The 23,233-nt window shown below is 45.5% G+C and overlaps 1 protein-coding gene across 8 annotated transcripts in view; it reads left to right on the forward strand.

Moving 5' to 3' along the window:
• The window catches only part of AFF2 (AF4/FMR2 family member 2), a 444,617-nt gene that overhangs the window by 391,600 nt on the left and 29,784 nt on the right, over positions 1-23,233 (forward strand). For all 8 annotated transcript variants that reach the window (XM_034648984.1, XM_034648986.1, XM_034648985.1 and 5 more), the window contains 4 exons: positions 14,715-14,874; positions 16,558-17,565; positions 18,919-19,040; positions 22,845-23,067. In XM_034648984.1, coding sequence (XP_034504875.1) covers positions 14,715-14,874; positions 16,558-17,565; positions 18,919-19,040; positions 22,845-23,067 — 1,513 coding nt within the window. The remainder of the gene's footprint in view (positions 1-14,714; positions 14,875-16,557; positions 17,566-18,918; positions 19,041-22,844; positions 23,068-23,233) is intronic.

Genomic DNA, 23,233 nt, shown 5'->3' on the forward strand with positions numbered 1-23,233 from the left:
GAGACAGGGTCATTAACTCGACCTGAATACCTCTGATTGCTTCTGTAAATAAGGTTAGAGAGCAAATGGCTAATCTTCATCGTCATTATAGATTACTCTTACATTTTCACACTGCCTTGTATGTTAAGATCATTTTGCTAAGCAGCTTTTCAGACTCTCCTCATATTTACAGTATTGTCTTGCGTGGCACATAACCATAATTGTATCTGACTTATATTACATTCTCCATATCTTTATAAAACACGATACTAGAAATGAACCTATGTTGAATCACAACTCATAAAACCATCAGACCAATAAATGAATAAGCCACAGCGTATAAGCCATCGTATTAAAGGAAAGTAAAATCACAGAGCAAAAGTTTCTTTGGTCTCCTCTTGCAGATCATGTATAATTTGGAAACACAATTACCACAGGACGGGCTCCCGAAGATGCAACATTAATAACATGCAAGTTATAGGAAGTTGGGGTTTTTTTCCCTGTTTGTCCTGAAATGGAGCTAACTACGAACTATTTGAAATATAACTATTAAAAACTTTTGAATATTTGACTTGTTATTTTTCATAGATTAGAGGCATATAAGAGATGTAGGGGGAATTGGGGGGAAATTCTCCCCTTCTAATGACTTAGATAAGTCAAAAAGACATATACTGGCAACATTTCTAAAAATGGGCTTTCTCGAGTCATTTTAAAATACAATTCAGAAAGAAAAGACCATTAAAAATGGACAATTTTTTGTTGAATAATGAGACTTCCACAAGATACCAGAATGAGGCAGAGGAAAAGGAAGAAGAAAGGGGAAAGAAAAGTAACTCTGTGTTTTATTATTTTTCTTGACAAGTTTTAAAAAATTACTGAAAATATCAAAGAGATCATTGGTACTACAGGTCATCTATGCTACTAGAAAAGTGGGTTAATTCTATATATTCCAGGAATTTATCATCGTCCAACCACCAACTGGAAGCCTATCGGTTTTTTCCAGCTTTACTGAGGTAGGATTGACAAATAAAAATTTGTCAGTATACATTTCAGATGCACACTGTGTCATTTTCATAGACATTACATTGTGGAATGATTACCATAATCAAGCTACTTAACACATCCAACCTCACAGGATCACCTTCTCTGTTTGTGGTGAAAGCACTTGATGTCTACTCTCTTAGCAAATTTCAAGTATATAATACATTATTATGAACGGTAGTCACCAGGCTGTACGTTAGATCCCCACAACTTATTTATCTTACAACTGAAAATTTGTACCCTTTGACCAACATGTCCCTTTTCCTCCCAACTGCCCAGCCCCTGGTAACCACCATTCTACTCTCTGTTACTGAGTTGGACTTTTTATTTTTTTTAGATTCCACATGTAAGTGAGCCCATGCAATATTTTTCTTTGTGTATGGCTTGTTTCACTTAGCATAATGTCCTCCAAGTTCACCCATCTTGTCTCAAATAGGAGGATTTCCTTCTTTCTTAAGGCTGAATAATACTCCATTGTAAATACATGGACTGCGTTTTCTTTATCCATTCATCTGTTGGCAAACACTGAAGTTGTTTCCATGTGTTGGAAGCCTGTCAGTGTTCACGAGTTTCATGGCTAACTGAAAGAGTTCGCTACTTCATGAGTTTTGTCCAACAGATAGAAAAATAACCACCAAAATTTCAGTTCTTTTGGACTTTTTTTGCCTTTATATATTATTTGTAAAACTAACGTATGATGAGACTTAATAGTTGATCCTTGTACATGTGAGTGTACATTTGCGTCTCCTCTTAAAACACGACGTGAACCCAGATAGGGGTTAATGCCAACACTGGCTGGCAACAATATCTTCTCTGTTGAATGTCGAATGCCCGGCATGTACTGCACAAGTCAACATTTCTGTCCTTAGCCGGCTAACAGCGACATTATTTTTAGAATTAATAATTAATATTACCTCAAGTATTGTTTTATTGTTTTACTTCTTAACCAGCCATCTTAGTTGATGCTGAAACTATTTTACTTCTCTTGGTATTAGCCATCTTGGATTTTAGCTAATAGATGTATACACACATATACCGTCACTCACGAGGCACATGCACACGCTCACACGCAGACACACACTTAAACATGGGCACGCACACACATTCTCTCTCTCATTCAAGCACCTTGAATTTGCGCATAGCTGTCTGAAATATATAATGAAACATAATTATCGTCAAGGGAAACGTTTTAACATATAACCTTTCTGGAAAATGTTTCTCCCAACAGTTTTTATTTGTTTTTGTTTGTTTGTTTGTTTGTTTGCCCACATTTCCAACTGGCAGAATAATGTACCCAGATCTTGTCGTGACAAAGCTAGAGCAGTGTAGACTCCTGGAAACTGCAATGGAATTGGAGATACCATCAGGCTAGAAAACATCTCACTAAAAGCACATGTCTCATGTGCTTTGCTAGTGAGCATATCTTTCTTGTTCTGTGTGTTTAACGCCCTTAAGTTGTGACTGCTTTGCCTTCACTGTAACTCCCTACGATGGCCCTTTGCTTGGGCTTAGCTGGGGGAAGGGGGCCCTGTATAATTGTGACTTGCTGTGGACTTAACTCTCAGGTCCTACACGTTCCCAGGTTTTTCTTCTGAACACAAATGTAATTGGCTTAGCTTCACAAGGCATTTTTAATTGTCTGTTTTTAAAGTCCTTCTTATTCTAAATTCTACCTTCTTTGGAATTGCTGCATTTCCCAAATTCTCTGCATGACAAATTTCTCCACATGACAGATTCCTCTTAATGACAAAACTGAACACCCTGACCTTATTACTACCAGCCTGTTTGTCATTATCACAGATCCTGCCAGTTCTTGGAGAAATGCCTGAGTTTGTTTCCATTTCTTTCTAGGTCAGCTTTTAAGTGGCTCCGTGTTCATTTGTGATACGGGATTGCCATTCTTGTTGCTATTGATCTAGGTTCAGGTGTAAGCCCTGCCATTCCATATACTCAGTGTTGACGAAGGCTGCCTGTGCTCAGCTATCTTATTCCTGGTGGCTGTGACCAGACTTTTGTCTAAAGCAAGTTGGGTGCAAGATGAGGCGAGTGTGGCCCCCTCTTCTTCTCTCATTTGCACTTGACCTCCTTTAATTTAGCATTGATGAGAAGGGAGGCAGTTAGCTAGAAGGCAAGATTTTGGGGCAGATAGCATTATGGGATTAAGAAGATCCAGTGTTTCCTTTGCTGTCATTCAAAATAACAGGCATAGGAAATTCTGTTTAAAATAGCTGGGCTTTTTGACTTAGAGGGCTTCTGTATAGAAGATTTCCAATGTCAGCTTTAAATCTGACATTGATAGTCTTAGGCAAAGAATGGGAGTGAATTCTTGTAGAAGCTGTCGTTTTTTTTTTCCTACCTGTTTATTAATGGTCTTTGTGATTTATAGTAAATGCTAGGGAGGATTTTCAGGCCCATTTATCATGGGAAGGGAACACCTTCTTGTTCTTAATGTGAGTGTGTCATAATTAGCAAGGCATGTGGGCTAGGAGATTTAGTTCTATCTTTTGTGAAAGTCTTTCAACCTCATATTTAATCCCAAATTGATTGAATATTTTTTCTTCCATGAGGAAATTAATTATGCCACCAGAAAAACCACCAAGTAGAAAGGGAGTTAATATCAAGCACAATGTAGACTGGGCTGGTTAATGTATCAAAATGATATGACAAGAGTAGCTCACATTTCACACAAATCGGAGTAATGGAATCCTCATTTTAATTAAAAATTGGAAGGTCTGCGTGTATGTGTAGCACACATTTTCAGTAAGAGCCACACCACTTATTTCTCACGTTCATGCATGTATGTGCATTCTGCAACCCATCGGCGGCTGTTGTTCTAAATACTGATTACATTAAAAATGGCCATCCCAAGAAGTTGCATTTTTGCCATGGAACTAAAGCCGAAGAAAGAGGCAGGTGCTGTGATGAGCTAGCATCCATCCAACCAGTTGAAAGATTACAAATCCATCATCAGACAACCCATTTGCTTAATTATTTTCATCAAATTAACTTATGATTCAGGGGGTTTTGGTGTTGCCCAGGCCCGCCTAAGTATTGACTGTTGAGAGTCAGCAATACATAGACATTTTGTAGTTAAGTATTGTTCTTTACCAGGTGACCTCCTCTGTGCAGATTTTCTACTCCTTATGAAGACATTTGGAATACTCTTCATAACAAGAAAATCACATACAAGTCATTACGCTAGGCACCTTAGGATACACAAAATGACTGTAAAGTCTGGCACCTGCCATCATGAAATGGACAGTTTAGTTGCATAGGCAAAAGTTTAGCCTGATGAAATAATTTGAGAATAATTAAGTAATAAATAACGCAGTTAGTGCAGAGAAATCAGAACAGAGAGGTATCAAGGAGAATTAAAGCCATTGGAAAAGACCTTATGTTGTTTGAATTTGAGCTTAAAAGATAAAGATTTAAGCAAGCAGTGGGGGGTGGGGGGAATGCTATTCTAGACAGAATAAACAGGCTAAGCAAAGGCTTGGGGGCAGTGCAGGAGGAGGGAGGACACAAAAGTGGCAGATGTGCTGGAAAGAGAGAGTAGTCAAAACTGGCCCGAAGGTAGGGTGACAATGGAGATAGAGCTCAGCAAATCCCGTAGAGAAGAGCACATCCACCTGCAAGGGGGTCACTGTGAATTCTGAAATCAAGAGCTCTCGTGTTGTACATGGTCACTGGGACCAAGCACAAAAGAAGACAAAGCTTTTAGTCCAACAGGGAGCGAGGTCAAGGAGAGTAAGGGAAGGACACCTGATTTGCAATGGGAAGTGGGCAGGGCAGGGGTTCATGGTCGCAACTGAAAGCAGTCTCAGTAGATCAAAGAGTTACAAAGCCTGATTACTGGGTTTATAGAAGTTTCTAGTGGTGAGGAAGCAGAACCAGCATGCGTTGACCAGATCTTGAAGAAGTGTCTGTGATGGAGGAAGCACAGTGACTGTCTCCTGATTTGGAACCTGCAGCCTAGTCCCACAGAGCAGGGCTGTCTGAGTGGCTTCTGTTCCGCGTGGTATGTGTCACGTTACTGCCTCTTTCTCGTGGTAGGGTTTCACAATGCAGGGCTGCGAGTTGTAATGTTTGCCATTCACCTGAGTCTTTTACTGCTGATGTTTGTAATATATTTCAGGCACTATTATGAAGACACATTTAGTAAGGGAAGTATGAGTTTTATTTTAGAAATTATGGATGTGACTTGGAATGCCATTCATCGAATGCCCTGCCATCCCACATACAGGAAGGTTTTTTTAAGGTATTACTTCTATAATTTAAAAAAAAAACCTTTATTTTAAAAGCACACATATCAGTACTCATAAATCTACGGGGATATTATTGGAAGAATCATAAGAAACATTAACCATGAAAAATGTTGGAAAACGGGGTGATGGGACAGCAGAGAGTCCGAAGATCTACTTTTCTGTGTCCCCTTCAGTATCTTTTGAATTCACTATCATGTTTATCATCTATTTCAAAACAAAAACAATTTTTGAAAAGATGCAATGACGTGAACGTAAAGGACATTTAAATGTCCCCTACTTAATCCTCACAAACTATTCGTGTGTGTGGAAGGGTTATCCGCTGTGAGCTGTAAGTCTCCTCTGGACTCAGTGAGATTTGTCATTCTAGTCAAATGCAGCACGGTTTTGCTAGCACAGAGCACTGATGGCCTTTAGTGTTTCAGCATCACATTCTTGCAGACTGTCTTATTTGGCCACTTGAAGAAAGCATTCGGAATTAATTCTGTGTCCCCACTGCCTTTTGGTATGGTGAAAAGGGTGAGTTTTGTCATGGATCCCCGATTGCTTTCATTTCCTCGAGCCGACTTGGTGTGGCCGAAATCATCACAGTCACCTGGTGAAAGCCCCACCAGGCCCCAGCCACACAACTTTGGCTTAGAGTGGAGCTTCGTGGCCAAGGGGGTGAGGATACCTGTTGTATCCACCTCCTACTTGCCATTCTTATAGTAACCAAATGAGGTCATGGGAGTGAAAATGCTAGAACATAATCAAGTGCTCTGCAGTTAAAAAGTATTTTGGTCTTGTTGCTCCAATGATGACAGTATCCTATTGGGACCATGGGGACATAGACAGTAGACAGTGGATGTACCCAAGGACCCTCTTCCCAGAGATCTATAGAGAAGACTTATTTCGGGCTTTACTCTAGGGTGGCTTAGGTGCACGAAGCATTTACAGAGTGTGTGCTTGTGTGTGTGTGTGTGTGTGTGTGTGTGTGTGTGTGTGTGTGTGTGTGTTTGATAAAGCCTCTGGCCTCAGAAGCTTACCCTCTAAGTCAAGTATCTGTGACAAATCAGACATGAAGGGGAGCGACAGTACTGATAAGGAGATTGGCATTGAGAGACATCAAAGAAGAAATGTAGTCTAGGGAGAGACTGGAAGAGGGATGCCCACTTCTCAAATCCAGAGGCAGCCCGATGCATGATGGCCAACAGGAAGAAGCCATCAAGCAAGGAAAAGGGCAGAGGCTTGTGTGGAGCCACGCTGAGCCTGTCTCCAGCCGGCTTTGTGCTCTCCTAGCACCTTCAGCCTGCCCGCTGCCTGGGCTCTCATGCCCATCTCCAGACCAGTTCTGTGCATACAGTGAAGAGCCTCCTGCCTGGAGTCGGTTCCGGGTTTAAGGTACCCCTGCTCCACGTCGGATTTGTCACTGATGAAATTCTTTGTTGGAAGGCTTGGGCCTTGTTAGAGATTCCTGTCATCTTGCCCTCTCTGCGTTCGTTATGAGTGCAAATCATTCATTCTCTCATCCTCTGCTCTGGTGGAGAGCAGGGCTCGTGGGAGTCGGCGTTCACAGCCACTTGCCTGCCTTCGTTCTCTTCCTTGCTCCCATTTTTGTTGATGCACTTTAAAGGCAAAAGGGACAAAAATACTTGGCTGGCTATGATTTTTTGCCACCTGTTCAGCTGTTTGATGGAAGCAGCTCTGACCGATAGCAGAAAAGTCTGTGTGGCTGTTCATTATTTCCAGAAGAATTTAAATGTCAGTGTATTCTCCCAAATGCAAAATGCAAAGTGTGATGCTCTCAAGACGTCACTGGCCCGTTCATGGGCGTCACCCAGCCAGACTAGGAGCACGTGGGCAGCCCCACGGTGCTGTCCCCCCGCAGACTGCGCTCGGCAGAAGCAGGTGCCTTGGTTTCGGTTTGGTGTTTTCCATTTCTTTGAAACTGCTCGTTGAACTTTGTCCCCTAGTATCCATAAACTATTTTGCATCTTGACATTGTTTGGTGCTAAGTCTCAGTATTCTGGAAGTAGTAAGAGTGTCCCAGCTGTGGCCATTTCCGCAGTGGCTACCCCCTGAGCCTTGGCCAGGGTAGTGGCAAGTCGCTTTTGAGCCTCAGGATAAGCCACAGGCCACATGCGGAGGAAACAGTCGGGCCTTTGGCCAACTCCCGGCGCAGGCAGGCGGCCTCAGGAACGTTGTAAGCTTCTCAGAAGGAATCTAATACAACCTCTTCAGCCACAATTGCCAGAAGAAGGCTTAAGCTTGACCAGGTTAGATTTAAAATGGCATAAGGTGGTCCAATTTGTCTGTTGCCAAAGGAGGACAGAATAATGATGGAAACATAAAATCCACAGTTGATCTCAAAAGTGTGTTTTTGCCCTCAGTTTCAAATTCACCAATTTATGTTTTGCCGCAGCAGCTCATGTCTGAATAGCCCGTGTCGGTTTTAGCCTCGCTCCTCTCCACGTGGCCCCCCGCCCAGTAACATCAGCCTCACCCAACAGTGCGTTACAAACACAGAACTCAGGCTGCATCCAGGCCTAGCGAATTCGAGCCTGCATGTTAATGAGTCTCCCGCTCGAGTTGTGTGTACATCAACATTTGAGAAGCCTCCCCTAAATGTACTCGCTCAGTCATCTCACAGCCTGTGTGATATAGTAGGCCCATTTTACAGATGAGGAATCAGAAACCCTATGTGAAGTGCTTAGCCTGAGGCCACACGATGATAAAGTATCCAAGGTAACACTCAAGAGATCATCTGACTTGCAATTCCATGTTCTTCCCACTAGATTAAATCTACTTCTCTAACGCTAGTATGGGAGGGAGCTCTCCTCTATTAGCTAGATAGGATGCTGCCTGATTCATGAGTCCTATTAGCCAATTAGATCTGTAAAATTAAAAAAAAAAAGCAGTAGAGGAAACATAGCTATTTAGATATGTGAAATAGACTGAAAATGGAGACAGGCCACAGGCAGGAAAAGAAGACGGGGCCCGGGGCTGGCCAGGCCCCAAAAGGCTAACCAAGGGGCACCAGGGTGGCTCAGTCATTAAGTGTCTGACTCTTGGTTTTGGCTCAGGTCATGAGCTCAGGGTCATGAAATCGAGCCCCGTGTTGGGCTCCATGCTGGACATGGACCCTGCTGAAGATTCTCTCTCTCCCTCTCCCTTGTCCCTGCCCTTCCCACTCTCTCTCTCTCTCTCTCTCTCTAAAATAAAAAAATAAAATAAATCATTAAAAAGAAAAAAAGGCTAACCAAATGTAATTATGGTTGAATGGTTGCAAATCAAATGTAATTATGAAAAGCCATTGCCAAAATCAGTCATCAGTATCACCTCAGAAAGGAAGTAGGTGTCAGGTTAAGTTAGGACAAAGAGACACTAACTGCTGGTGATCGGAACACATGCGAAGCCAGTCAGTTCCAGTTCTTCTGAAAGTTCCAAATGATCGACTTACAGCTTCTCTGGAAGTTCATCGCCCATTGCTATAGGAGTAATCTCCTCGTGCCTTCCTGACACCGAGCACTGGCTCCCAGAGACCCAGTGATTACATTGGGGCCACCCAGATTATCCAGGATCATCTCGCCATCTCAAATCCTGAATATATTCCTACCTGCAACATCCCTTTTGCCGCACGAGGTACCATATTCACAGGTTCTAGGGCTTAGGACGTGGACATCCTCGCGGGAGTCATTTTTTGCCAACCACAGATCTCTTTAGTCAGTCAGGACTTTCAACAATGTCATGTTCAGTAACTTGCCCATGAAAATGAGTAAGAGCGAATGCGTGTGCATCACCTTATTGCTCCTCGCAAATAAGTTGAGCAGATCCCATTCCAAACACCAGGATCAAACAAAAGGGCAGATACCCAGTGTGCACATGTTGAACAAAGATTATCTCCAGTGTAGCCCAGCTAACAACTGGACACTGATTTGCTTACCCGTTCATCAACAGTGTTAGTGCGTTAACACAAAAGACGCTTGATCCTGAGTTGCTGGTGATAATACTGGGGTACGAAGCATTTTACCTTCAAACTGTGTTTCGGGGCCACCGGGGAGGAGGATATACTAGGGTATGCTGCTGGCAACACCCTCTACCCGCTTTCTGCCCAATGCCTGTTTGCACCAAGACAGCACTGCCTTCATCTGCTTTATGTATTATGCTTCTGCATACACTTTCTATTGAATAAGGGGGCTATTGGATTTCCTGGGGGTGGGCAGGATACATGTCAAAACTAGTGACTCACGCTAAAAATGGACTCGTCCTACCCCGTGGCTGGGATAGGTCCAGGGTTCGGAGTATCTGCCCCTAGTGGCCTAGCAGATGTAGCATTCCACTTCTGGAACCTAGAGTTCAGAGAGGAAAATGAAGAAGAGAGGTAAGGTCAGCAATACATGTCGATTCCTTTGCCTCAGGGACATCCCTTTACAACTTAATGAGGACTTCAAATATGTAAGCATTTCAAATTATCTGGTAGACAGACGTTTCATTCCTATAAAACTGGAAAAGGGTCATGATGATGAAATTCGTACGAGCCTCAACTAAAGACCGGTTTAAAACAGGACTCCCCATCAAACATCTCCTGCTACATGCCTTTGGCACATCCTGGTCACGTGCCAAATATGTTGCCAAGATCAGTACGTCGGGACTTGCTTGTCGGACCCTCCCCAGGTACGTTTCCCACCACTAAGTTGTCATCCGTTCTGGAACCATTCTTTTTTTGATGCCCACACAGCTTGATTGAGCAGAATGGCCAATTCATCATCCCTGTTTATCTCCTGAGAAAGGAATTTACAGTTAAATTAGGATTAGAATCAGCACCGATGCAGATGTTTGGCTTTCTGGAGGCTGTTAATCTGAATTAGTGAAAAGTCTGATTTATAAAATAACCCTACAGAAATGCACCCTAAATCCTCTGAGGCTCACATGAGAGCTCTGTGACTGATAAAGTGTTGCCAGGAGCAGGTCACTGCAGAGCTGCCTTAAGGAGCAGACTGGATTGTGCGGACATATCCCCACACGTTCCCCCTAGGGTCCTAAAAAGTCCCCCTTACAATCCTTTGTACACTTTCATAAGGATCAGAATCTTTGAGCTGAAAAATATGTTAAAGATCATCCGACCCCACTTGGGACCTGTCTACCGTGTTCTCTGTTGCCGGCTACCTGGTCATCTATAGGCTTCCTTCTGTGGCCGGTCATAGACTTTTTTTGAGAGAGGGCACAGGAGGGAGGGGCAAGGGGAGAGGGAGAGAGAGAATCTTAAGCAGGCTCCACACCCAGCACGGAGCCCAATGCAGGGCTTGAACTCATGACACTGAGATCGTGACCTGAGCTGAAGTCAAGAGTCAGGTTCATAACAGACTAAGCCACCCCAGCTGTAGATTTTTACAAGCCTTTCCTGATGTTGAGGTGAGATCTTCTCAACTAGATCTCTAGCTCATTGGCCCAGTTTTACCTTGGGAGGCCTTCAGAATGAGCCCACCCTCTTTCACACAGGACAGACTTTCTGGGTGTTTGAAGACTGTCATCATCTGAACCTCCTCCTCCCTGTGCCAGAATCTTCTCCAGGCAAAGTCGTCCCAGTGTCTTCATACGGCTTTCCAACTCTATCTTCTGGTATCACAAACTGAGCCCCTTTATTGTAGAAGAGACTAGGCATCGTAAACATCTCCCAAACTTCTGTCCCACTGGCCTACTCTTTGATCCCCTTCCCTAACCCTGGCTTTCCCCGCTAGTGTCTTTGACTTGCTAAGCCAGCTCCTGGCTTAGCTCCTGACCATGAGGACCTACTAATTGGAGTTGGACTTAAAACGAGGTTTCATTACTCACTGAAGACCGCTCACGCTGATGAACACAATAGCAGAATCAGATCTCTGACAAGGTTGAGCCGCTGACTGAAGTTGCTACAAATGTGGGTCCTTTGAGAAGTTTTATTACACTGGGGTGAAGTCATAGAGTACAATTGTAATATTTACAGACTATGGAGTAGATGGTTTAATATATCAAACGTTAATGATTTTTAATATAACACGTTATCTTTGTTGTAACCACTAGCATTATTTTAAAAAGCAGTTGATTAAAATATGAGAGGAAATGGTGCATGGGAAATAATTCTAATACAGTTTGGTGAATGAAGAATGTGTAAATTGCACATTACTCCCTCGTCTCCTGGGCAGAACCAAGTATCACATGGGCTAGCCTCACTCATAGCCACTTTAATTAATACACATCCAGAGAATAAACTGGCGATGTATGAAAACAAATGTAGCAGAAGGGGGGATTTAACTAGCTAAACAGCTAACAGGTCTCAGTGAAGACCCGTAAGTGAAATACTCTGATGACTTGCCCACTCGAAAGTTCCACCATGGATTTTAGACAAGAATGTGGTCCTTGGCCAGTCATTCTCATATTGATGTTTGTACTGCTGCGTGCAAGGTGGGCCCAGAGGAAGTGAGGGTCAGACAGGCTCAAATACGTGGCTTACATTCCTCTGCAGGCTGGGTGCAGCCAGATTCTCCAGCCAGCCCGGGAGCAGCAGATGGATAATAGAGGCAGAGGGAGGTACGGGCGAGAGCAATTTTGCTTCCATTTTAAACAACTGTTATGCCCTTCCTGTTTCCAACTGTGCAACTGCCCAGAGAAAGCAATTCTTTCTCATTAAGATGCTCAGGTCCTTCACCCCCAGTTGGAGTCCTCTCAGTACCCTCTATGAATTCAAGTCCATCTGCCCTCTCGTTCCCAAGCCCCTGTGTTCATCGGGGAGGGTATGAAAAGCTGATGAACGTCTTCCTGTTCTTTCTACACTGGTCTCCCTTTAGGGCCATTGTCCATATTGACTGGCCGTGGGGTCCTTCCGAGGACACAGCAATAGATTTAGCCATAAGAAGTCTTAGGGAAAGTAATTTCAGGTCTCATTTTATTGGGTCTCAGTCAAGGTTACTCTGAGGTTTGAAAGAGTCTTTATTTCATATCCATATCTATCTATATTTACTTGTACATATAGTTACAGTCCGTTTTTCATATGTGGTTTCTGTCCACATCCACAATCCCTTAATCACAACTCTGAAATTGAAAAAGTCCTGAGAGCTGTCATTTTCTGGAACTTTGAGACAAACACACTTTATGACAGAATCCGACCTCTTACTGTTAATGTTACTATAGCAATATTAGTGAGTTTTATTAAGGGATGCTTCCCCAGATCCCAGTTGAGGTATTTTTATATATATCGATATATATGGTATTATATAGATATATATGGTATTATATATATATATATCTATAGTATTTTATATATATAGTATTTTATATATATATGGTATATTCACGTTGTTAAAATTAAAAAATCTGAACACCAGAATTCTTCTCCCCTTCAAAGGGATTTGGATAAGGAACACCTGTGTACAAACACGCATGTATACAAGTTTCCAACTAAGTCCGTAAAGCTTTATTGTGGCGTAGCTGATGCATAACTTTATTCTGGGAAATAAAACATCTGTGCTTTCTGTCTATCACCTCAGTGCATTCAGTTTTAGGGGAATAATCCCTGGGATTGTTTTGTTTCTTACAGCAGTTGCTCAAAAATAATCCAGTAAATGGAAACGCTATCCAGAAGTATTCCAGAGTAAATCTAGACTTGAGTTTGGTAACTTTAGAATGAACGGAGTCTTATGAGAAGCCAGACATTAATGCACAGATATGAAAGAAAACTAGAAAACTGCTTTTCACTTCCAAATCATAAACGTGAGCATGAGTTCGATTTTATCTCAATCAGCAGCCAGTCAGCTCAGGGCTGCGGCTGCTCCAGGCTGGACCTGAAATGTTACTTGGGGGGAATTGAGGCCAAGTTAGCATAATGTCTGGATTGGTCTCATTAAATCTGTTCCCTCAGTCTTTATTTAGTAACCAAAGACAAAAACAATTGATTAGATTTAGAGGGTACTTTGCATAAATATGGAGTCTTTACTGCCATTAGGGAGAGACCTGCAAAAGGGAAGGAGAGCGCTGGGTTGTAGGTCCCTGCCCCCACTGTCAGGGACACACACGCACACATGCGTGCATGTGTGCACACACACATGCACGCACACACACACGTGTACAGTGCTTTCCCAGGGGATACAGTCCCCTATTTCCTCTGCTTCCCCTAATCTCTTGGTGTATTTGGCAGAGAAATGTACTTTCGGATAGCATTTACTTAGCAGATAGCATTTTAAAATGAGCTTTGCTATATGAAAGAAAATACCTACCTGGGAGATTAAAAGGGCAGTCTTTAGGGAGGCAAGACACAGGGAATGAAAGGGCTCTCTGCATTGGATAGGGACTGACAAGGGGCCCGTGCTGGCTGAAAAGGGATCCTGTTCTTTCGCAAACAGCCGCCGAGTGTGGCTACAGGCCAGCGGGCAAGAGCTGTACTGTTGGAGAGAAACAGGGACTGCTGAGGGCGTGGGGTGGGGCAGGCAAGGACTGATGCTCTGTGCCTCCAGAGTCCTTGAGCTGCTGAGACGGGGGGAGATGAGCGCCCTCACCGCCCCCTGAGGCTGGACCCCCACTTCTCACAGTAAGCCCGAGGACAGGGGGCGAGGACATCGCCCAACATGCCAAGAGGCAGTGGGGGCTGATTTGTTATGGGCGGGGGAGCAAACGATCAGCCAGGAAGACTGTTGATTATCAATAAAGGCAGAGTGGCAAATGGTGTCAATTTTCAAATACTTTGCTTGGTCAGCTTTACAAATCTGAAATCAATCATTAGACCTGCTTGGCCCCTTAGGATCATACCTCCCAGTAAGCGTTTTACAAAGAGTTTACAAAAATTAGGATGGAGGAGGCCAAGAAATGTGACTGTGGTCCCCTCGGTGCTGGGGGCTAGGCACCCGGCAGTGAAAATGCTTCTCACAGTCCCTGCCTTGGAGTTCCCAGCTCACTTCTCCAACCTGCTAGCAGGCAGAGGCAAGCCTCTCTCCCCGTGGACCTCAGTTTCCTCCGATTAAAATGGGGTTGAATTCACCCCTCCTTGGTGAGAGGACTATACCTTGTGTATAGCTGAGATCACGGCCCCATGACAAACCTCTGGGTCTCTGAACGAGGTGGCAATAGAAAATGAAAACTTACCTTAACCAAAAAAGCATGGGACCATTAAGAACCTTGGGCTACGCGTCAGTCTGTGGCTTCGGTATCTGTCTCTCTGTCCAGAAGGCGCGCACCCTTGGCTCGAGGTGGTCACGCAGAATGCGGGAGGCTCGGCTTCCCGAGACGGAAGGCAGTGTCACGGAACCCAGGGAACTTGGCCACACGCAGGCCTGGTTCTAACAAAATGGAATGGGACGGTGTGCTGAGCTCTGCCTGTGTCGCACACACCACGGGCCCTTGTGCTGCATGGGCGGTGCGGTGGGGGGGGGGGCTTGGCCCGCGGCCGTGAGACGAAATGAGGCAATGGATGATGTCATTTTCTTTCAGCCCACTCTCGGCCACACCTCAGCCCCCACCTGCAGCACCAGCCAGCGGGGGATCTGGCAGCTCCAGTGACTCCGAGAGCAGCTCCGAGTCAGACTCAGACACGGAAAGCAGCACCACTGACAGCGAATCCAACGAGGCTCCTCGTGCCACCACTCCTGAGGTAGGTGAGGGGGGGCACACACACACACACACACACACACACACACACGTCCAACACAATAAATACTCGAGGAAAGTATTTGGGTGCCTGATAGCATTTTTTTCCCTCTGAAACATACATGTGCACGGTCCCTAAAAGACAGACAGACATTTGCTGCCGTGTGACTCACTTAACTTCCTCATGTGTAAATCTGGAAGCATAATAACCGGGCTAGCAACTTCTCTTTTGAAAGAACCAGTCAAGACCCACTTCTGGGCCGGGAGCCACCACCGCCGAAACTCCAGGTTGAAGGGATGAATTGCTGCTTGGCAAGGAAGACCCAAGAAATAGCATGGATTTTTCAAAATTCCGATTTGCATCCTCCAAATGTGTTTGATGATACTTCATGAAAACTTTGAACGCAGCTCCCTAAAATACCCAAATTACACTTTTGAAATAAAAAACAGTGTGCTCTTCCCCTCCCGTCCTCCCTGAGTCCAGAATGACCCCTCGGCGCCCCCGAGCCTGCACCCCGTATGGCAAGGATTTGTTTGTAGCAATCGGAAAGGAATACTGGAGAAAGCAGTGGCACCAATCCGGCTACAGATCGTAGCCAGCACGGCTCGAACGTGGGCCCGGGGCCAGGCACCCTGAGAAGCTCTTGACCTGCACTTTCTCGTGTTGTCCTTGTAACACTTCTCTGGGGTCCTTGCTGTTATTTTCCCCATTTTATGGATTAGAGAATAAGGTTCTGAGAGGTTAACTTTCCCAAGATTTCCCAGGCAGACAGGGGTCAAGCCAGGACCGAAGCTGGGGTCTGTGCACTGCCAGAGCCGGTACCCCGAACCAGCAATACCGGCCAACACGATTTCCCCGGCCCTTGCCTGCCATTGGCCCTGTGTGCGCCGGAGTCACGGCCACTCAAGTGTTTTTAATTCTGTCACCCTCTATTGGCTGGTGCCATAAGCTTCAGCTGATTGGCTTTCAAAAGAAGAGCAGTTCTAATAAAAATGATGGCTCTTTTAGTTCAACAGGCAGAATTCAGAGTTGGGAATCAGCACCTGAATTGTACGCATCATTTCCAGGCCTTAACAGCGGACAGTAATGTCTGCATGCATTTCCCCATAAATTGGTTATTGCCCATACACCGAGGGAAGTGCGGTGGTTTTGGGGAAGTCAAATCTTTTCATCCTTCCGTAAAAATCGAACAGGCTTGTGTTTTTTGCAGTGAATTACAGCATCATAGAGAGGCACTGGCACTTTGGCGAATAGAAAGCCTTTCCTTTTGAATTATACTCGAGGCACGTTCACATTGCTTTTCAGGACCTGAGATCATTACCTCTGCCTCCTGGCGAGAGGTTGAGCGATGAGTCCCACCAAAGGATTTGGGGAACAGGTTTCCCTGCCAGGCCTCCGTACCCACCCTCTGGGAAAACTCTCTGTGAATAATTGTTTCCTCCCTGGCCAGAGTGGAGACTGTTTTCAGAAGAGGAGTGGAAGTTTATTGAAATAAGTAGATCGGCGCTGGTTCGTGGAGTATTTGTCTCTCTGGGTAATTTGATGAATTTAGATTTCGTGTGTGTCTCTAAATGTATGGATGGGCACTTCACATCCACAGCTTTTATCAGCACTCAGTGTACTGAGGATCCTTCCAGATTCTTCCAAGATGTGAGATTCACTCTTGCTGTTGTTTCTCCTCTGCAGCCTGAGCCGCCCTCAACCAACAAGTGGCAGTTGGATAAATGGCTTAACAAAGTGACATCCCAGAACAAGTCGTTTATTTGTGGCCAAAATGAAACGCCCATGGAGACGGTTTCTGTGCCTCCTCCAATCATCCAGCCAATGGAAGTCCAGGTCAAAGTGAAGACAAACCCCAGCCAGGTCCAGGCTGAACCCAAAGAGAGGCCTCTCCTCAGTCTTATCAGGGAGAAAGCCCGTCCACGGCCAACCCAGAAAAATCCAGAAACAAAGGCTTTGAAGCATAAGTTGTCAACAACTATTGAGACAGCTTCTCAAAGGACAATTGGAAAAAAACAACCCAAAAAAGTTGAGAAGAACACCAGCATTGACGAGTTTACCTGGCCCAAACCAAATATTACCAGCAGCACCCCCAAAGAAAAAGAAAGCGTGGAGCTTCCTGACCCACCAAGAGGCCGCCACAAAACCACTGCCCACAAACCAGTCCCTAGGAAGGAACCAAGACCGCACATTCCCTTGGCTGCAGAGAAAAAGAAGTACAGAGGGCCTGGCAAGATCGTGCCAAAGTCCCGGGAATTCATCGAAACGGATTCATCCACGTCCGATTCCAACACAGATCAGGAAGAGACCCTGCAGATCAAAGTCCTGCCCCCTTGCATCGCTCCCGGGGGCAATACTGCCAAATCCAAGGAAGCCTCTAGTGCCAGCCTGACCCTCAGCTCCTTAGTGAGCAGCGGCGGCGGCAACAGCACAACCGCCAGCAGTGAAGAGCCAGTGTTTCCACCCGTCTCTGCCATGCAAACCGAGTTTCTGTCCCCTCTGCGAGATCACGAGAACCCGAAAAATCTCTGGGTGAAGATTGACCTTGACCTGCTGTCTAGAGTACCTGGCCACCAGTCACTGCAAGCAGCACCAGCCAAGCCGGACCACAAGGAGACTGCGTCCAAGCCCAAGCGCCAGACCGCTGCTGCGGCCGTGGAGAAACCCATCCCCAAGGGCAAGCGCAAGCACAAGGTAAGCTGCCCCCGCCCCCCGTGCTCTGCCGAGGGATCATGAACAGTGGCTCTGTGTTGGTGAGCCTGATCTTGAGCCTCAAGTGCAAGGAGGCTAATGGCGATGGACTGCAGTCTCTGGTGAGGGCAGTGGTAGCTTTCCATGGGCAAAGCGATATTTGACGTGACCAGGGAGGAAGTGTTGGGAACGGTCAGGGTTTGGCAGCCAATGTGAAGAGTATCTAAAATGGCACATGGGGGGTTATTATGTGTAGGAAAGAAGACTGTGGAGACAGTTGCCTTTCCCAGGCAGCCAGTCCCTGGGATCGGCTCCTTAAGGCTGCCCCTGGTTGCTTTTGTGGACTCACGGGGCCACACCCCACAGTCCCCACCCCAGCAGCAGCAGGGCACCCACGCGCTCCCAAGTGCTCAACATGCATCCCCTGGGCCTTGTTCATTTCTCTGGACACATATTGGCATCCCCGTACCCCAGTTACACTTTGATGCTCCCGGCTCCTGGCAGACACACAGCCCCGCCCGCTGGGTCCCCTGAGCTGTGTACTTGGCCCGACTTGTGGAATCCTCACCTGCAAGAGGTTAGGGCTGAATTCCACGGCTATAATCTATCACCAGAGGTGTCATGAGTTCGAGCTCCACGTTGGGTGTAGTGATTACTTAAAAAAACAGAAAACTGTCGTCAGAAGGGGAAACCCAGAATGACCTCTTCCATTTCAAATACCTTAGGCTCATTCTGTTGTATCTCCAGATCTCAGGGCAGGTTTTTAGAGTAACATCATCTCCTGGTGATGTTTGAGTAATATTACTTAATGGCTGCCATAGGAAGTCTGGGGCTCTTGCCCGCTCACTGTTTCCCCGCCCTTCGAGATGACAGCGGCACAACCAGGGCCAAGAGCATACCTTCAGAACCAGCACACACAAAGGCATGTCTTACACCGGGTTTATTGCCTTGCGTGTTGTGGGTTGTGTAAGTGACCTTTCTATGTAACCCACGAGCCCCGTGCTGTTTGCACAGCATCGTGCCGTGTTGGAGTCGCGGTGTTAGTTTCTCCACTACTCATCAGCGGGGGCATTGTTGATGGAAGAAGGGTCTGAAAATGATAGATTCTCTTTACTTTTGGCAGGAGATTCCTTCACTACCCTATCTTTAATCAGAGGTTCACAGCGCAGCTCAACTCACTCAAATGCTAGCTTCTTGGCTGATTGCTTTTCTGTCTGAACAAAGGTGTGCATTTAACTCCCCTAGGTAATCTAGAAGTTAAAATAGAAGCAAACTGTCTACCTTGCTCATGGTTTTTCCATGTGTGCATGTGCCGTGTATACACTTTCAAGCTCTGTATTTTTCTTCCTGTTAAAGCCAACAGAGATTGCAGAGAAAATCCCGGAGAAGAAGCAACGCCTAGAGGAGGCCACCACTATCTGCCTGCTGCCCCCCTGCATCTCACCAGCCCCACCCCACAAGCCTCCCAACGCTAAAGAGTGAGTCTGCCCTGTCTTTGTATGACGCCTCGGCTGTTCGGACCCCTCAGAAATCTCAAAGGAAGCCTTTTGGGGGCGGGGGGTCCTGCTTCAGAGGAATGGTAGGTAAGGAACCAGAAGTTGCCCGGCAGTCCTGACAGCTGGTCTCACAAGGGTGAGATGGAGGGTGGAATGCAGATTTTGCATGTCTCCGTGAGCTTTATAGCAATCTTTCTTTACTCCAACTCATGCAGAGGACCAAACTCGGCCAAAGTGACCTTTTAGCATGCAGGGGAGAGTAAAAGGAGTGAAGGAATTAAAACGGGACAGCACCCAGATCACCTGCTCCTGGGCAACTTCCGGTTTTGGTGGTGATGAAAGCAACCTTTGCACGGTGACCCAGCTGCTGCTTCCTCTTTGGTGCCATTCTGTGGCCTGAATACAGAGCTTGAGGACTACTAGGTCCATCCTGACCTCCTGAGAGGCCAACGGAGTGACACATTTGAGGAGGCCAGAGAGAGGAGACATCTGGGAGCTGCCCTCCCCCAGGACTGTTGTGTGTCAGGAAAAGCTGGCCGGGGACCCATCTGTTAGTGCCAACCAGCTGGCACCTCTTCTGCTGCTCCCTCTTTGCATAAAGTGCCAGAGTCAGGCGGGAGGCCTCCCTGTCCGCCCCTCACTCAGATGACCCCAGCCTTCCCTGCAGAAGTCCTGGGCTCTGTTGCTACCAAGCGTTGTGACCAAGTCCTTGCATTTTAGAAATATCACTTAACTATCAGTCTTGTCAGCTACTGGAACCATTCCGTCTGGATAATTATTGCCATAAATTCATCAACATTAGAGATTACTTCCATCGAAGAGCAGTTTTGGAGCCCGTTAGCAGCCCAGAGCAGAGAGGCAATCTGGCTAACTGCTGCTAACAATTGATTTCACAGATTACTGTTTAACATCAGTGATACGCTATCAGTCTGCCACAGATAAGATGTCGGATGAAAGTTTTCCGCTTACAATTGTTTCAATCCTTACTGTTTTGAGATGAAAGGTAGGAAAAGACCAATTACCACTATATCCACTTGGTATAATAAGGAGATGGGGGCCCCCCGAGCTGCCCCTCTGCCTGAGGATCCGTGGCTCTCTGTACAGTTGTCTGTATTCCTGGTATAACTTTGCTCTGAAACATCCCTTCACATATGGGAGTTCTCAGAAGTAGCCACCCTTCCAATGGGGCAAGCTGACCTCTTCACCCCTGAGTGAGCCAGGCCTGTGGGGAAGCATGCTCCTTCCCCAGTGATCAAGCATGGCCCTTCCACGGCCCTCCTCCGTCCCTGGAGGATGGACTGAAATGGCATGGTTGTGATGGCCATAGCTCCGCAGTTTCCAGGCTTTGACCCATTCAGGCCACCCAAAGACACAAGGAAAAGGCAGGAGGCATTGCCACAACCATCAGTCTCCGACACTTGTCTCCCTAAGCAACCCAGTGACCCACCACTTCCCCCTCTTGTGGAAGAGACACAACCAAGTCTTAAGTAAATGTCTAATAATTTGAGTTTGTTCTTCATCGAATGGTGTTGCTAACTCATGGTGTTTACAGTCTTTCTGCTTTTGTGGTCGTTAGGAAAGCAGTGTTTACCTAGGAGCCTTTAACATTCAGGAAGGGCCTGGAGCAGATTCTTAGGCTCATCAACAAACCCAGGTCTGTGGAAAACATCTCTGGAGCCGAGAGAGAATGAAGCAAGGCCTGGCGTCTCAGGGCTCTTCTCCTGGGAACCCTCTCCTCAAGTTCCATCCGATCCTTTGTGCCTTGTTGACCCTCCAAACTAAATCCTTGGAAATTTGTAGGAGACAATATTCACTTTTCTAAATGAATGTTCTAAAGCCCACAAAGACTGCCACATCAGACTATGACAGCCGCAGTTCTCCATCATCCAACAGGAGGGCCCCGCTGAGTCCCACCCCTCCCCCCAACATACACACCTTCTTGGGAGCTTGAACTATCAACAGGGCCTCTGAAGCATTGGGTCATGGTGGTGACATACTTCTCTTGTCTGCCATCCCCCTCTGACCTACAAGAGGCGCCCAAAGTGGCAAAACCTGTTCTCATAATAAGAAGCCATAATGGTGATAGAGTGATTTCCAGAAAATGCTCTCTGGGTATCCTTCACCAAGGAAGTTTATTAAAGGCCCCATGGTTTTAACACACTACCAAACAGATGGAAAGGGGGCCAGGTGACCAGTGCCCACTGTACAGAGTGTGCTGGACTGTGTGCAGTGTTCTGTGTGCAGTGGCAGATGGGAAGACCAAGCATGACGGTAGCGGCCAGTGGCAAATCAGACGCAGCTCACGTAGCGGAGGAGTGGCTGGAGCTAATGAACCATTCACCTCCCATAGGTGCCCCAGCAATGCTTGACAGCCCTCTATACAAATCCCCAGAAGTCCGAGGCCTCCGTAATGATCATACTTAGTGGGGGGCTGATGTTCGTGGAGCTTAATCCGGGTGTTCGTCATTCTTTTTATTGGGCATCACAGCTATCTTAAAATGGTTCTACATGTCAAAGCAATTTTTAAAATCCACTGGCAAATACTTTTTGATTAATCTTAACGAGTTAAGGTAATGGCAGAAACAGTTGCTGTTTTTAAATATTTTGCTGCTTGACAAAACTTGACACAGGGCCACATTTATAAAACAGAAGATGGAGAAGATGGCAAATACTGTTACAATTGGCAAATTTCGGCAGCACGGTGGAAGGGCAACAAGGAGACTGCATCGACTTCCACCATCTCAGGAAATCAGACCCCTTGAATGCTTGTTCATCTTTGATTTGTTGCCTTGAGATATTGTAAATCCATATTGCTAGACACTGACTGAAATTGACCAAGAGGAAAACATAAATTCTTGTTGACTTAATTTGCTATTGAAAATTGTAGTCAATAATCATGGAAAGTAAATGGCTGCACAGTGCAATATTAGTTGTCTAAGAAAAGATTAAAATTCAAGTAATCTTCATTGATTAGGCTAAGACAGTAACTAAAATGAAAATCCATGACCCAATTACCATGTTAAGCAGCTAGCATAAGGTTTTAGTTGTTCTGTTTTATTTGAAGTCTCTGTCTCTTTGATGGTGCCCATTTAATAGGCAGATAAATCAGTCTGAAAGCATGGGAGTACTTCTAGGACTACAGATGTCTTGTGGCGATATGACAAAATAGTTTTCAAACGGGTTTCATGAAGTGGAGCACGGCAGTACGCCAGTATAACAGCATAAGGTCAGGGGCTCCTTATGCCTTGGCGTGGACCTAGAACACATTGAACCTACGGCTCGTGATGTGTCACAACAGTAGTTAGTGGGTTATTGATAGCTAAGTAATGTACAAGCATAATAGTTCTTAAGAAAATATCTCTCTTCTAATTGTTTATTGTACCATTTATTGTGTGATTATGCAGTTAAGTCCTAGGGCAAAATGAGTAGGAACCATCCTAAAAAAATGACGGGATTAAACTCTGCATTGGATTTTCCATAAAAATCTAATTAAGAGGACTCTTAAAAGGTTGCAGATATCACACTGTAGCACTCTCCATTACACAGTTACATTTATCACGGAGTTCTTCAAAGACATGTTTATTCTTGGATACATATATTTGCATTTATTTATAGCTGTATCTCTCTATAGATATCTGTGTCTACGTGCATTTTTATATATACTCTTCCCCATAGTTAAAGGACAATCAACTAAAATAGTACTTAAGTTGAAAGTACCCACATCATGGGAAAAATCACGAGAGAGAGACAAAACTTTGTGACACCCTCTGCGTCTTGTTTACACAGAAACAGTTCATCCAGGAGAGCAAATCGAAGGAAAGAAGAGAAGCTGTTTCCTCCTCCACTTTCCCCACTGCCGGAGGACCCTCCACGCCGCAGAAACATCAGTGGCAGCAATGGCCCCTTTGGTCAAGACAAAAACGTCCCTATGATTGGACAGATCACCTCTACCAAACCCAAGAGGAGTGAAGGAAAATTCTGTGCTACTTTCAAAGGGATATCTGTAAATGTAAGCATCTCGGAAGAAATATTATAATCATCAGGTAGAAACAAGTTGACCCAGCTTGTCTAACCGGATGTGACCGTGGGGGGATGGGAGGAAGAGGCAGAGAGAACAGTGTATGGAAATATGCAAACTCCCCATTATTTCAAACCGTGATCGTTCTAATGTAGGA

This window comes from Ailuropoda melanoleuca, chromosome X (genome assembly GCF_002007445.2).
Source record: "Ailuropoda melanoleuca isolate Jingjing chromosome X, ASM200744v2, whole genome shotgun sequence".
In the NCBI taxonomy this organism is placed as follows: Eukaryota; Metazoa; Chordata; class Mammalia; order Carnivora; family Ursidae; genus Ailuropoda; species Ailuropoda melanoleuca.